The following is a 16,983-nucleotide window of genomic DNA, read 5'->3' as shown; positions in this document are numbered from 1 at the left end:
TATCGTCCGCAGCAGAGGTGACTCTTGGTCTTCCTTTCCTGGGGCGGTCCTCATGTGAGCCAGTGTCTTTGTAGCGCTTGATGGTGTTTGCGACTGCACTTGAGGACACTTTCAAAGTTTTCCCAATTGTTCGGACTGACTGACCTTCATTTCTTAAAGTAATGATTGCTACTCGTTTTTCTTTACTTAGCTGCTTTTTTCTTGCCATAAAACAAATTCTAACAGTCTATTCAGTAGGACTATCAGCTGTGTACTGTAACCACCTCCTGCAGAACACAACTGATGGTCCCAACCCCATTTATAAGGCTTGAAATCCCACTTATTAAATCTGACAGGGCCCACCTGTGAAAAAACCATTTCAGGTGACTTCCTCTTGAAGCTCATCAACAGAATGCCAAGAGTCTGCGTAGCAGTAATCAAAGCAAAAGGTGGGTACTTTTAAGAACCTAGAATATAAGACATATTTTCAGTTGTTTCACACTTTTTTGTTCAGTATATAATTCCACATGTGTTAATTCATAGTTTTGATGCCTTCAGTGTGAATCTACAATATTCATAGTCATGAAAATAAAGACAACTCTTTGAATGAGAAGGTGTGTCCAAACTTTTGGTCTGTACTGTACATCACGCTCACTGAAGCACAAAGATATTGGTTTGTTTGTGTATTTTCATTTGTTTGGCAAGATTGACATACATTAGTTCTAATTGTATCATGCACATTTAGATAACTTTGGTATATTTAATTTTGTCAAACACCTTTTAATATTTGCTGTGTTTTCTTGTTTTGCCAGTGCTGTGGGGAGGGTTCTTGGGACTGAGAGGAAAAAAAAGAAGAGGACTCTGGCTGGCCCGCTGGTGCACAAAGTGTTGATTGGGAGATACCATGCAGAGCTGTACCATGGGGGAGGACCATGGAGTCATTTGTTCTTGCATAAGTTCTTTGCTTTGTGATTTTATTTTGTTAATTTTATGTTTAGTTATTATTTAGGTTGATTCTTAAACTGTGTTAGTTCCTTTTTGTTAAAGTAGTAAATGGATGTTCCCCTTCCCTCCTCCCATGTGTGTAAGTCTGGTCTCATCAGCCAGTATTTAAGCCCTCTTTTTCTTAGTTGTGTGACAGGTCAGTTAATTATGTTTGAATAGTTAGTTGAGGTGGTATTATGTTATGATTTAGTTTCTTCATTTAGCCTATTTTAAGGGCCCTGCATTAATTGTTTGAGTTTTGCTATTTTGGGTAAATAAAACCCACTTTTTTTAAAAATTACTACTGTGTCCTCATGTTTAACCAGCTCGGTCCCTGTCAATATATATACATATAAAGCACTTGATAAACTGATGACCTTGAAATGTAACTGCCCAATCAGCAATGACCTTCAAGAAGCATATATATATATATATAACAACAAAATACAGGATTATAATGCTGATTAAACTCTTTATATAGTAAAGTACATTATATATGTACTGAAAACAAATAAGTGAAAATGGGTTCCTCATATATTGTCAAACACCTGTTTTTTACCTTTCAGAATACACGTTATTCTTTCAAGTGGAAGAGATTTGAAGACTCATTGTATCCACTGATTCACAGTTGGTGCATGAGTTTTTTTTCCACTTTAATACAATGCATTTTTTGGCACTGAGCAAGCCATGGTCCGCAGGTTTTCTCTCATGTTATGTTGTTTAGGATATAGAACCAAAAGGAGGAATTCAGGATTAATTGTAAATTGTTTTAAAATGGTTCTTACCTCTTCCCCAAACAAATCTAAGTATTCAAAAGTTTTATGTGTAGCATTCAAACACATAAAACTAAATGAAACAGGTAATCTACAATGAATGAAAGAAAATGAAAATGATTATGGTGTTGTACTGGTCCAGTCAAACTCCAGAGCTTAACCTGATTGAAATGCTGGCGTTGGGACCTTGAAATAGCTTAGGAGAAGCAAAAAGTGAAGCAACATTTCCAACAAGAGGAACAGTGACAGACTGATAAAGCCATATGAATACTCTTGCTGATAAAGGTGGTTCTAAAAGCAACAGAAACATTTTTTACACAGCTTCTCTAGTTTGGTTTCATCTTTGTTGAATAAATAATGGTATGTTAGAATATGTTGTTTCTTTTTGTGTTTTTAAGGCAAAGAAACATAATCTTTTACACACATGATTATTTGTATTATACCTTGACGTAACCCTTGAAATAGGGTGTACTTTCTTTTCACCATGACTGACAGTCACTCTCCTGTCAAGTCAAACCAACCTGCCTAATATTTTGAACATCCACCTGGTTCCACGAAAACTGTTTTCACTTGTTGATGACACTTTAGGGTGTGTTCTGCTGTGTTTTAGCACTTAGCTGATGGCAAAAGATCATATGGGTGCTGTGGGTTAAGGGTGTTGCATCTCTGTGTTCTGACACCTCCCCCAGACACTAGATTGGGTTTTGAGAAGGTTAGAAGCTAAGTCAATAGCTGGATCTGTTTGGCATATTCTTTTATTAGTCTTAGATTCTCTAGCATTCTGTGATTTAACATTTCTAAAAGAAAATGTTTTCATTTGTAAAATTTGTTGGTAGAAACAAATAACTCACTTGAATTTCTAGGTGAACAGCTCCTACATATTAATCTATAAACAATTACCAATTACAACTGAGTTAATTATTTATACACATAAAAGAGAAAACAGGGTAATGGGGGTTGGGTTGTTTTAACTGCTTTAAGATGCACAACTAGAATAACATTTTTTTCACTTTGTGGTAAATCCATATTGACAAAATTATCTTCCCATTTAGACAGCAAAGCCCCACTTACCATGTTCCTGAAGTGGGCGCTGAGAGTGCCTGTAGTTTGATGGTACTCCATCACGCAGTTATTGTTAAGAATTTCTCCACTGCTCTCACTGGAACAGAAAGGCAATTAAGGAGTGAGTAAATTAGCTCTTCTGTCTAATGTGATGTACTCATGTGGTGACAGTTGCCGAGCATCTAATCTTCCATCAATAATGATGTTTTTTCTGTATAACTGGAATATGTAACTATCACCATGACCATCTTAGCTTTTCTGGAATACTGAACAGCTGTCTATGAGCACGTTGTTTACAGAAGATGATACAGAGCAGATGACAATTCAAATATTTAACAGATTCCCCATTTTTGCCACTGGTTGCCAAGCGGACCAAGAGATCTGTAAGATTTCTATAGGTCAGGATGAATGTGGAGTGAGACTGTGAAAGAGGCTAAAAATGGATTCTATATCTACAACACAGATTCCTCTGTCGCAACGTTCAAGTTCCAGTCATGTCTGTGTGTTATGCTGTGGAAAGATGCTTTAACAGAAATCTCATTCTGAACAAACTATCATTTTTTTTATCTTTATGGGGAAAGCCTAAAACGTATGAAGCCTTGGGGAACCCCACATATGATCTCTGATTTAACCCCCAAATGACACAAGATAATGTTTTTTATTTGGTAAAATTTACACTGACAGAAAAAAGCAGTGTAAACGTACTTCCTTGTGTTCTCATTTTTCAGCAGGGCCTTGGCTTGCTGCTCACTAATTATGGTGGCTTTGACCTGTGGAGGGTTCATGTGCACATTCAACTTCCCTCCCACTAGGAGGCGTATTGTGGCGGCAAACTTGGTTTGGGTCTTCAGAACTTGGGGTGGCTGTTTCTCAATGATGAAGGTGCTGTGAACATAGAATAAAGGTCATAAAAGGAGGTAAAAACAGAACAAAGCTATGTTTATAAGCTTGATTACCTGTAACACAGACCCTATATGTTAAAGTGATATTCAATAGTGTTTAGAACATATCTCTGCTGCTAACACAGTGAATTCTGCTTATTTCAAAGTATTTAAAGGATGCATTCTTGGGTTTTCAAAACAATAAGCAATTAAGGGTGAATGCTTGTACATTCTTCGCCTCATAGATATTTAAATACAACTTTTTTTCTTAGTATGAACATTATCTTGAAACATGTCTTTCCCTGCAGCTACAATAATTTATTTTAAAGCCTGGCTGCCTGCTGTAAGGCACGTGACTATTCAGTTTAACTAACGATGAAGTTTATCTTTGGCCATTTGCATATCTTTATATCCTTTCTAAGACTTTTTAAATAAGTTTTAAAAATAATCCACTTTTGATGCAGTCATGCTGGCAAATCTTAATAACTGGTTTAATAATAAAACTCAACTGCAATTTCCTTTAAGCATGTTTGGCCTTTGAAAATGGGCTTGGGCATAACAATGCAAAATAAAGGAAGGTCATGTTAATAATACTGCTTCAGCTGGCCAACAATAGCTTCTCTTGAAATATTTCTGTCAAGATTTTTTATTTATGTAGTAACACAAAAACACATAAAGCAAAAAGGCAGACAGAATAAGATATAACCAACAGCATAATCCTGCAGGCCCAGATGGAGTGTGAGTAAAATTATGATGTTGTTATGAGCCTTAAAGCCTTCTGATTTGCAGGTGAAGTAAGTGGAGATGGGAACACAGCTCTCTCCCTTTGACAGTGTGAAACCTCAGAAGAGTTTAGGGAACTCTAAAGAGGCTGTTGCCCAAGAAACAACGCATTACTGTCTGGTCACAGGCTTGTCTGTAGCCTGTCATAAATTGCTGTGACAATAACACAACTTCTTTGTGTTTATCAGTACCTGTGGGGACAATCTTATAAGACAGCGGGAAAGGGTACTGTCAAAAACTTCAGCGTGCTCTTGCTCAGATGTGCTGAAAGGCGAAAGCATCGTGGCAGATGGGGCTTTTGGGACTACAATAATGGACTGAAACAAGTTGCATGTGCCCTTTTTTTCCCCACAATGCCTGCTATATGTCTCAGTAGATCTCTTTAGGTGGATTGATCTTCCATTCTCTAACGCAACATACTCTAATAGACCAGTGATGACTTTCAGACTGTAACAACACAGTTAAACTGCAATGTATACAGATAACAAAAAGCTTTTACAGTGTTATGAAAAGCTATTTTGCTCCTTCTTGAAAGCAAGATGGCGCCGACGACGGCTGCCTCGGAGCTTCGCTCTCTTTGTTTGTGTATTTTGTGTGTTTATATGTTTTTCGAGCCACAGTACTGCGGTCTCGGGCCACAATTCTGTGGTCTCATTCAGTAGAGAGGAACTTCTCAACATCAGAGAGTCCTCTCTTGGGATTTTTTCACCATCTTTCATCAATCCGAGGTTCACTGAGCTTCTGGCAAGCGGAGCTGCGGCACACTATGGGATACTCCGCCGAAAGCCCTGGAGGGGGAAACGTGCTGTCGCACTGGTAAAACTCCGCCAAAGAGGACTTTGCACACCACTGCTTTCAATCCATCTGGCAAATGTTCGCTCTCTAAGCAACAAGATGGACAAGCTGCTTCTCCTCACCGGTAAAAATACGGACCTCCGCGGATCAGCGGTTCTCTGCATTACTGAGACATAGCTGAGTGAAAACATCCCGGACCGCGCATTGCTGTTGCTGGACTTCCAGCTGTTCAGAGTGGATTGCAGCGCGGAGCTATCGGGGAAGAAGCGGGGAGGCGGAATATGCTTTTATATAAATGAAGGTTGGTGCAGAGACATAAAAGTGCTGGGGAAAACATGTATCCCGGATCTGGAGTCATTTTCCATAATCTGTAAACCGTTTTATTCACCGAGAGAGTTTTCCTCGTTTATAATAATTGGCTCATATTTTCCACCGCTTGGCTGCACTGCTGCCGCGGAAAAACATCTCGCTGAGCTGATTACAGACGTGGAGAAAAATACACGGACTCTTTCATCATAATACTGGGAGATTTTAACAGCGCAAACCTCTCCAATGAACTCCCCAAATACAGACAGCATATTAAGTGTCCCACCAGAGACAAAAACACACTGGACCATTGTTACACAGCTTTAAAGGACTCATATCATGCTGTTACCAGGGCTGCTCTGGGTTTTTCGGATTATTCTCTTATCCACCTCATCCCAACCTACAGACAGAGACTAAGAGCTTCCAAACCCACGGTTCACACTGTTAAGAAGTGGACTGAGGAATCAAAGCAGATGCTACAGGCCTGCTTTGAATGCACAGACTGGACTGTTTTTGAAACTTCAGCCACTGACTTAAACCAACTAACTGATGTGGTGACATCATACATCAGTTTCTGTGAGGACATGTGTGTGCAGACAAGACCTTCTGCACCTTTGGGAACAACAAGCTATGGTTTACTCCACACCTCGGGAATCTGCGCAAGGACAAGGAAGAAGCTCACAGCAGTGGAGATTGGGCGCGGTACAAGCAGGCCAGGAACAGACTAACAAAGGAGATGAAAGCAGCCAAGAGAAGCTACAGTGAGAAGCTGAAGAACAGCCTTTCTACTGGTGATGCTTCGGCTGTATGGACTGGTCTGAGAAACCTGACTGCCTACAGGAGTCCCTGTAGGCAGAGCCCTCGCCTGGCCAACCGTCTGAATGGCTTCTACTGCAGACATGACAAGAAGCCATTCACACCTCAAATCATCCCCTCCACATCCCATTCAGGAACAAGTTCTTCTCACAAAGCTACCAACCCCCTACCTTCAGATCTTCCGCCTGCACTAAAGATCTTCGAGGAAGATGTAAATAGGCTCTTTCAGCGCATGAAAACAAAGAAAGCTGGAGGACCTGATAACGTCTCCCCATCATGCCTGAAAGCCTGTGCAAATCAACTTGCTCTGATCTTCACCCGTATCTTTAAGTCACTGGAGAAATGTGACGTCCCCTCCTGCCTCAAACGATCCACCATCATCCCGGTGCCCAAGAAACCCACCATCCTAGGATTAAATGACTACAGGCCTGTAGCCCTGACGTCTGTGGTCATGAAATCCTTTGAGCGGCTGGTGTTGAAGCACCTGAAAGACATCACAGGACCCTGCTGGACCCCCTGCAGTTTGCTTATTGAGCAAATAGGTCGGCAGATTATGCTGTTAACTTAGGTCTACACTTCATCCTGCAACACCTCGACCACCCAGGGACGTACGCCATGATCCTGTTTGTAGACTTCAGCTCGGCCTTCAACACCATCATACCAGACATCCTCCAGCAGAAGCTCACCCAGCTCAATGTCCCAGCCTTCACCTGTCAGTGGATCAACAGCTTCCTGACGGACCGACAGCAGCAGGTGAGACTGGGGAGCATCCTCTCCCGCAGCAGATCAATAAGTACTGGTGCCCCCCAGGGTGTGTTCTATCCCCACTCCTCTTCTCCCTGTACACAAATGACTGAACCTCAGCGGACTCATCTGTGAAACTCCTAAAGTTTGCAGATGACACCACTGTCATTGGTCTGATCCAGGACGGTGATGAGTCTGCATACAGACAGGAGGTGGATCGGCTGGTACACTGGTGTTGTCAGAACTACCTGGAACTCAACCCACTCAAGACTGTGGAAATGGTGGTGGACTTTCGGAGAACACCATCCCCATACACCTCCTCACCATCCTCAACAACACCGTAGCAGCTGTGGACCACTTCAGGTTCCTAGGAACTACCATCTCTGAGGACCTGAGATGGTCTTCACACATAGACATTGTTCGAAAGAAGGCCCAGCAGAGACTGTACTTCCTGAGGCAACTCAAGAAGTACAACCTTCCACAGGAGCTGCTGGTCATCTTCTACACTGCCATCATTCAATCTGTCCTGTCTTCATCCATCTCAGTGTGATTTGGCTCATCCACAAAACAGGACAGGTCCAGACTGCAACAAATAATCAAGACTGCAGAGAGAATAATCAGGGCTGACCTTCCCTCCATCCAGGATTTATACAGGTCTAGGGTCAGAAAAAGAGCTGCAAAAATCCCTGCAGACCCGGCCTGATGGTGTAGGGGTTAAGTGTGCGACCATATACGGAGGCTACAGTCCTCGAAGCAGCCGTCCCGGGTTCGAGACCCGGACCTGACAACATTTGCCGAATATCTCCCCCTCTCTCTACCCCTCTTTCCTGTCTGCCTACTGCCAAAAAATAAAAATAAAGGCCACTAGAAAAAAAAAAAAATCTCTGCAGACCCCACACGCCCCACACATAAACTGTTTAGAGTTTTACCTTCAGGCCGCCGCTACAGAGCACTCTTCACTAAAACCAGCAGCCACAGAGACAGTTTCTTCCCCCAGGCTGTTTCTCTGTTGAACATTCAATAGAGTACCAAACAACAGCATACAGATGTTCCAAAAGCACCTTTTATTTATATATGTCTATATTGTATATTTGTATATTCTCTAATGCAAAAACAAAAACCAGAGAGCAAAGTGTACCGGAGTCAAATTCCTTGTTTGTATGTACGAACTTGGCAATAAAGCTGATTCTGATTCCAGATTACTTCTGTTTTTGCTTTTTTTGTTACACTTAAATCTTTCACATCATTAAACAAGTTTTCATGTCAGACAAAGATGAACTGATTAAATACAAAAAAATTTTTTTGAATGATGACTTGCAATTCAAACTAATCTGGCTGTGTGTAAAATATAAGTACCTCCTTTGTTAAAGCAGGGTTGTAGTTTAACACTCCTCTCTGCAGCTTCTGTACTGCTACCCAGCAATTACCCTATTAAGACAGTGTCTCGCCCACGGCCAAAATTGAATAGGTTAAAAAATAATCTAAAAAGAGGAAATCAGGAAAATATCATAAAAATAAACACAACTCAGACCAAAAAGAAAAATAAAACAATTAAATGTGGCCTACTGAACATAAGATCTCTCTCTTCAAAGACATTGCTAGTTAGTGACCTGATTTGTGACAATCAGATTGATTTATTTTGCCTCACAGAAACCTGGCTGCAGCAAGAGGATTATGTTACTATAAATGAGTCAACTCCTACTAATTATTTAAATTTTCACATTCCTCGAAATACTGGGCGAGGAGGAGGAGTAGCAACCATCTTTCAGTCGGATTTATTGATTAGTCCCAGACCAATCAATAGCTACAACTCTTTTGAATATTTAATCCTTAGTTTTCCTCATCCAAATTGCAAAGCACTAAAACCACTTCTGTTTGTTGTTTTGTACCATCCACCAGGCCCTTACTCTTAATTTTTAGATCAGTTTTTAGACCTTTTATCTGATTTAGTGTTAAATACAGATAAAGTTATTATAGTGGGGGATTTTAACATTCATGTTGATGCTGAAAGTGATAGCCTAAATATAGCGTTTAATGCTATCCTAGACTCAATTGGCTTTGCTCAAAACATTAACAAACCTACCCACCTTTGTCTTCATTCTCTGGACCTTGTGCTGACATATGGCATTGAGTGTAAAAACATAACAATATTCTCTCATAACCCTGTCCTGTCTGACCATTTCTTAATAACCTTTGAGTTTAATTTAACCGAGTATTCCACACCTGAAAGAAAATTTTATTATAGTAGATCATTATCAGGCTATGCTGTAACAACTTTTAAAGAATCTGTTCCACTTTTAATTTCCTCATTATCACTGAAAAGCACAGTGGAGGGCACTAATTATGTTTCTGCCCCTTCACAAATTGATTCTTTTGTTCATAGTGTTTCTTCATCATTGCGTGGTGCATTAGACAATGCAGCCCCCTTGAAAAAGAAGGTAATCATTCATAGGCTAGCTCCTTGGTTTAATTCAGAGCTGCGTATTTTAAAGCACAATGTTAGAAAATGGCACTCTACACACCTAGAGGATTCCTACTTAATCTGGAAAAAAAGACACTTCGCCAAACTAGAACAGCTTATTTCTCATTATTAATAGAAGAGAACAAGAATAATCCTAGGTTTCTCTTTAGTACAGTTGCTAAACTTACACAGAGTCATAGCTCTGTTGAGCCATCCATTACCTTAGCTCTTAGCAGCCATGACTTTATGGGATTCTTCTTAAATAAAATTGATTCTATTAAAAAGAAAATCTTTGACATACTCCTGAAGATGATTACTTCATCCTCAGCAAGTGAGACAACATTGGAAGTAACTGCAGAACCTGATTTGTGTTTGGACTGTTTTGATCCTGTGAAGCTTCCTGAGTTATCAGAAATATTAGCTTCATCTAAACCTTCAACTTGTATGTTAGACCCAATCCCAACCAAATTATTTAAGGAAGTGTTCTCTCTGATTACCAGCCCATTTTAGATATGATTAATCTATCTTTAGTAAATGGATATGTACCACAGGCTTTTAAGTTAGCTGTAATTAAACCTTTACTTAAGAAACCTTCGCTTGATTGAGATGACTTGAAAAATTACAGACCTATATCCAATCTTCCATTCTTATCTAAAATTCTTGAGAAAATAGTTGCTAATCAAATGTGTGAGCATTTACACAGCAATGACCTGTTTGAAGAGTTTCAGTCAGGCTTCAGAGCTCATCATAGCACTGAAACAGCTCTGCTGAAAGTCACTAATGATATTCTTATGGCCTCAGATAATGGACTTGTGTCTGTTCTGGTTCTGTTAAATCTCAGTGCTGCATTTGATAGAGTCGACCATAATATTCTCTTAAAAAGGCTGGAATATGCTGTAGGGATCAGGGGAACAGCGCTAGGCTGGTTTAAATCTTATCTGTCTGGGTTCAGTACTTGGGCCAATTCTGTCATCAGTCAGTCATTTTCTACCGCTTATTCCATAGTGGGTCACGGGGGAGCTGGTGCCTATTTCCAGCAGTCTATGGGCAGGAGGCGGGGTACACCCTGGACAAGTTGCCAGTCCATCACAGGGCAACACACAAACAACCATGCACACACTCATTCATACACCTAAGGGTAATTTAGAGTTACCAATTAACCTAGCAGGCATGTCTTTGGACTGTGGGAGGAAGCCAGAGTACCTGGTGAGAACCCACGCATGCACGAGGAGAACATGCAAACTCCATGCAGAAAGACCCCTGGCCAGGAATTGAACCCAGGACCTTCTTGCTGCAAGGCAACAGTGCTACCAACTGTGCCACCATGCAGCCGGGCCAATTCTCTTTACTATATATATGCTTCCAATAGGTAAAATTATCAGGCAGCATGGGATACATTTCCACTGTTACGCTGATGATACTCAGCTTTACTTATCCATAAATTCTGATGAGCCCAACCAGTTAGATAGACTACAAGCATGTCTTGAAGATATAAAAACTTGGATGACTTTAAATTTTTTGCTTCTAAATTCAGACAAGACAGAAGTTGTCGTCTTTGGACCGGAGTCTTTAAAAAAGAAACTGCTTAGTCAATCACTTAACCTGGATGACACTAAATTGACCTTAGAATAGAATTTAAAATTCTCCTCCTCACATATAAAGCCCTTAATGATTTAGCTCCATCATACATCTGAGATCTGATGGTTTCATATGTTCCTAACACGGCACTTCGTTCTCAGACTGCAGGTTTACTGGTGGTTCCTAGAGTCTCTAGAAGTAGAATGGGAGGCAGATCCTTTAGTTATCAGGCTCCTCTCCGGTGGAACCAGCTCCCGGTTTTGGTCCGTGAGGCAGACACCCTGTCTACTTTTAAGGCTAGGCTTAAAACTTTCCTTTTTGATAAAGCTTATAGTTAGAGTGGCTTAGGTTATCAGGGAGGGAGCCTTCCTGGGGAGTCAGGTTTAGCCTAAACCGGCTCAGTTATGGTTGAGGTGCAAACACACCCTCCATTTCTGTTACCTGTATGACCCCTTCTCTTTTCCAATGGTTATAATTAGTCTAACAGAGAGAGGTATGCCAATCGTTGTGGTTTTTAGTATAACAATGACCATCAGTGGGACCCTTTGTGGGGTTCCGTGAGACAACATTGTTGTAAATAAGCGCCGTTTAACTAAATAATCTGAACTGAAACTATCTGTGTAGTTATGCTGCTATAGGCTTAGGCTGCTGAGGACATAACGACCACTTTCACCCTCTTCGCTACATTCTCACACTACTCTCCAATTTTGCATTATTTGCTGTTATTTCAGCTTTTAACCTTGTTCTCTCTATTCTCTTCCTAGAAGCTACACCTGGCCTGGCTCTGTGTCTACCTGTGACACCTTTCTGGAGAGGGGAATCGTCCGAGCTTCTGCTGGCAACAACTTAATGCTCACCCTCTACCGATGATCCACATAGCCCTGTCTTTTAGTGTTTAACCCTTTCTCTCTCCTAGACATGGCTACTGGCTGAGCTTCTACTGTGACTAACTCTATGTGCTCTCTTTCAGACACTAACCTTGAAAACTGGCTCAAAGTTTATCTGTTCTTTCTTTCTAGGTGAAACGACTAAAGGAGCTACATCCATTAACATTTACTTTTCCTTCCCATAGAAAGTACTCCTGGATCAGTGCTTCTGTGTTCTTTTTGTGTCTCTGCTCTGTTCTCTCAAACCCCCAGTCGGTCGTGACAGATGGCCACTCACAATGAGCCTGGTTCTGCTGGAGGTTTCTTCCTGTTAAAAGGGAGTTTTTCCTCTCCACTGTCGCTACATGCATGCTCATTATGAGGGATTGCTGCAAAGTCAACGCCAGTGACTGTCCACTGTCTCTACATGCTCATCCGGGAGGAGGGAATGCTGCAAGTCACTGACTGGATGCAATCTGCTGGGTTTCCTTAGATAGAAAAACTTTTTATCCAATTTGGCTAAAAAGCTAACTCCGACTGCACTGTTCAATGGTTAGGATTAATTGGAATGTACAGGGGTTGGACAATGAAACTGAAACACCTGTCATTTTAGTGTGGGAGGTTTCATGGCTACAATGGACCAGCCTGGTAGCCAGTCTTCATTGATTGCACATTGCACCAGTAAGAGCAGAGTGTGAAGGTTCAATTATCAGGGTAAGAGCACAGTTTTGCTCAAAATATTGAAATGCACACAACATTATGGGTGACATACCAGAGTTCAAAAGAGGATAAATTGTTGGTGCACGTCTTGCTGGCGCATCTGTGACCAAGACAGCAAGTCTTTGTGATGTATCAAGAGCCACAGTATCCAGGGTAATGTCAGCATACCACCAAGAAGGACGAACCACATCCAACAGGATTAACTGTGGACGCAAGAGGAAGCTGTCTGAAAGGGATGTTCAAGTGCTAACCCGGATTGTATCCAAAAAACATAAAACCACGGCTGCCCAAATCACGGCAGAATTAAATGTGCACCTCAACTCTCCTGTTTCCACCAGAACTGTCCGTCGGGAGCTCCACAGGGTCAATATACACGGCCAGGCTGCTATAGCCAAACCTTTGGTCACTCATGCCAATGCCAAATGTCGGTTTCAATGGTGCAAGGAGCGCAAATCTTGGGCTGTGGACCATGTGAAACATGTATTGTTCTCTGATGAATCCACCTTTACTGTTTTCCCCACATCCGGGAGAGTTACGGTGTGGAGAAGCCCCAAAGAAGCGTACCACCCAGACTTTTGCATGCCCAGAGTGAAGCATGGGGGTGGATCAGTGATGGTTTGGGCTGCCATATCATGGCATTCCCTTGGCCCAATACTTGTGCTAGATGGGCGCGTCACTGCCAAGGACTACCATGAGGACCATGTGCATCCAATGGTTCAAACATTGTATCCTGAAGGCAGTGCCCTGTATCAGGATGACAATGCACCAATACACACAGCAAGACTGGTGAAAGATTGGTTTGATGAACATTAAAGTGAAGTTGAACATCTCCCATGGCCTGCACAGTCACCAGATCTAAATATTATTGAGCCACTTTGGGGTGTTTTGGAGGAGCGAGTCAGGAAACGTTTTCCTCCACCAGTATCACGTAGTGACCTGGCCACTATCCTGCAAGAAGAATGGCTTAAAATCCCTCTGACCACTGTGCAGGACTTGTATATGTCATTCCCAAGACGAATTGACGCTGTATTGGCCGCAAAAGGAGGCCCTACACCATATTAATAAATTATTGTGGTCTAAAACCAGGTGTTTCAGTTTCATTGTCCAACCCCTGTATGAACCTGACTGCTGTGAAGTGCCTTGAGACAACATGTGTTGTGAATTGGCGCTATATAAATAAAACTGAATTGAATTGAATTATATCTTGAATTAAAAGCAGAGATCAACTTAGCTGATCACAGCCAGGCCAGATTGCTGCCTGATCCATACAATCAAGAAATCACTTAAACAAAATCTGCCTGACAACATGAAGTAGGCTAAATAAAACATTTAAAAAGAGGCACACAATATGCCCTGATCTAAACAAAGTTATCAGTCTGGAAAGGTTCAAAAGGCCATTTCTAAGCTTAAGGACTCCAGCAGACCACAATAACAGCTATTATCCACAACTGGAGAAAACATGGAACGGTGGTAAAGCTTCCTAGGATTGGCTGTGCTACCCAAATGGCTTTTAGAGTGCATTGTTGACTTATCCTGGAGGTCCTGAAAGAACCTAGAACAACATCTAAAGCAGTGCAGGGCTCACTTGCCTCAGTTAAGGTCAGTGTTTAGGAGCCAACAATAAGAAAGAGACTTAGAAGACATGGCATCAATTAGAAAGTTCAAAGACTCAAACCACTGCTGACCAAAACAACACAAAGGCATGTCTGACATTTACCAAAAGAAAATTCAGTGATGATGCCCATGACGTTTTGGGAAGTCACTTTTTTAAATATATTTTTTCAGCACTAGAGACCTTTATTTTTCATTTTTCGAAAACACAGCTTTAGGACCTGGACGACATTCGAACCGTGAATTCTGCTTTTCAAAAGTCCAGACCTCGACAAGGCCACTAGGCCATTTAAACTTGAAAACCTTATAATGTGCCTAAATCAAAACAATTCTCCAAAGAAGAATGTGCTAAAATTACTCCACAGCAATGTAAAAAAAAAAACTGTGTAAAGGCAAACGCTTGATGGCAATTGTTGCCACCAAGGGTGGTACAATTAGTTTTTCAATTAGTTTTAGAGGGGAATATCTTTTTCATATAGGGCCTGGCTGTTCACTTAATAAATAAAATATAAATCTGCATTTGGATTTGCTCATGTTATCATGCTGCTGTTAAAATTAGTTCGATAATCTGAAACATTTACTTAAAATAACTTCAAAAAGCACACACACCTGGTGACCAAAGCTGAGATGATATCTGTAATAGTGCTGTTGAGTTCATTGAGGAGCTCTTCAATAGGTCCAGGAATGGGCAGCTGCTGCCTAAGGTGCTCTGCCCTTCGAATTTGCTGCCTATTTTGCCAAATAGTCTCAGCAAGCTTCTCACACCTGACATAAAATCATACACAAAAGAAATCCACACATTAGAAATACTTGGATTGAAATTATTAAATAATTTGCTAATTAGGCCAGAAAAATATGCTTAAATTTCACGTAATAAAATAATTAAAATAGTTTAACAAAGGACAGCTTTTTCAGTATAAAATAAACAAAAAGAATATCAGAGATCCAAAGGCAGTAAGCAAGAAATGACAACCTGTGTTTGTACACTTTATATCCTGTATATTTCTTTTATTAAAAGCTTCAGAAATAAGCCTAGAAGAAGCCTGCTGGAGGCTAATAAATCCATAAGTTCATGTTGTGTGAGGGGGTCTATTGACTGTGTTCTTAGTGGGAGATGGAAAGAACTCACCAAGACTGAAGGATGTCCAGGCCCCCCTCTGGCGGGCCCCCGTTGCCAGCCAGCTGTTGCCGTCGCTTCCACTGGATCAACTCGTCATCCAGAATGATGGTCTGCTGCTTTCGCAACAGTTGCAGTGTTTTCTGGTGCTTCTCTGCCAGGTCCTGCACATAAAACAGTCAAAATCAAACGTGTCATTGTCTTTTGGTGCAAAAAACAGCTCACATTGACGGACTGCCATAGATGCATGCCAAAGAAAAAATAAAAATGTAATTCATATGGTTTAAAAATGTGCAGCCAAAAAGAACAATGTAAAGTGTCTTTACTGAGATTTTCTCACCAAGCGGTATTTCTGTAGTGTGTTGGCTTCTCTCGTCAGCCATGCCTCCACAGTAGCTCTCTTGCTGAGAAGGGCGGGCTCCCGTAGCTGCCGGTCAGAAGGGGGCAGAGCAGCAAGGCTGGACAGCTGAGCTGCAGAGGGTGTGGACAAGTTAAAGACTGACCAAAAGAGGAGGTAGAAAGTTTTAAACCTGTGCAAATACAACCTATGTTTTACCCTCTGAGCCATAATAGTTTACTCCAAAGAAGTCCCTTTAGGGTAGCACAGACTTTAAAAACTTCCATTGCACGGTGGCTCTCATAAAAAAAAGCTGTTATGAAATATGTTATGAAAGCCCACACCCGCCCAACCCATTGCATGTAATTAAATAAAACTAAAGTTTTAGGTTTTAAGTAAAAAAAATAATGAGCATTTGCTTACCCTTCCTACATAGATTACATACATTCCTTAGTATTTCATAGTTTTGCCCTTTAAATTGTTTGACATTGGTCAAATGTCTTAGGTTTCCTAGGATTTTGGCCCATTCTTCTTGACAGAACCTGTGTAACTGACTCAGGGTTATGTGTTGCCTCGCTTGCACACACTTTTTCAGCTCTGCCGACTTTCAGATGGCCTTTCCAAAACATTCACACAGTTGTCTATCAAACAACTTAAACATGTTCCACCTTTATAGATTTCTTTCAAATTACCAACTATGCAGCTGCACATTACATGTTAGTAAATCAAATAAAAAATTCAAACCAACAATGTTGACATGCATAACCTCTGGTCTCACCCTGGATGCGAAGGCTTTCTTGGTACTGGATGATAAAGTATTCCTGGTTGTGCTGGAGCTTGCGCAGGTCATTCTCAGTGTCTTGGGTGAGCAGGCGAAGCTCCTCAAAGGCTTGGTTGATCTGCTGGTACTTCTGAGACATGCTGTCCATCATCCCGCCCACTGGAGAGCTTGACTAAATACAATGTGGGAAACACAAAGATGGAGGAATAAGACAGTCCAACATCTGGTACTGAAAAAGGTAGTTTTTTTAGTTTTTTGTTTTGCCCATTGTATGTTATATCACTTGCCACATGGAAGACGGTCTTTACACAAATGGATAGCCACTGGTGTGCTGTCATTTTAGAGCTCTTGGGGTTGGATGCCGATGTCTCTATGTTGCTGTTAGTGTA

General features: G+C 41.1%; 1 protein-coding gene across 3 annotated transcripts in view; it reads right to left on the bottom strand.

Annotated features, from left to right (window-relative positions):
- Window positions 1–16,983, bottom strand: part of LOC124864740 (signal transducer and activator of transcription 5B-like) — an 88,806-nt gene that overhangs the window by 16,677 nt on the left and 55,146 nt on the right. For all 3 annotated transcript variants that reach the window (XM_047359631.1, XM_047359632.1, XM_047359633.1), the window contains exons 5-10: window positions 16,592–16,766; window positions 15,817–15,947; window positions 15,489–15,640; window positions 14,969–15,124; window positions 3,504–3,683; window positions 2,808–2,895 (exon numbers count right to left, since the gene is read on the bottom strand). In XM_047359631.1, the coding sequence (XP_047215587.1) occupies window positions 2,808–2,895; window positions 3,504–3,683; window positions 14,969–15,124; window positions 15,489–15,640; window positions 15,817–15,947; window positions 16,592–16,766 (882 nt within the window). The remainder of the gene's footprint in view (window positions 1–2,807; window positions 2,896–3,503; window positions 3,684–14,968; window positions 15,125–15,488; window positions 15,641–15,816; window positions 15,948–16,591; window positions 16,767–16,983) is intronic.

This window comes from Girardinichthys multiradiatus, chromosome Y, assembly GCF_021462225.1.
Source record: "Girardinichthys multiradiatus isolate DD_20200921_A chromosome Y, DD_fGirMul_XY1, whole genome shotgun sequence".
In the NCBI taxonomy this organism is placed as follows: domain Eukaryota; kingdom Metazoa; phylum Chordata; class Actinopteri; order Cyprinodontiformes; family Goodeidae; genus Girardinichthys; species Girardinichthys multiradiatus.
Note: the sequence above shows the minus strand (reverse complement) of the source record. Positions and strands in the feature narration are given on the sequence as shown.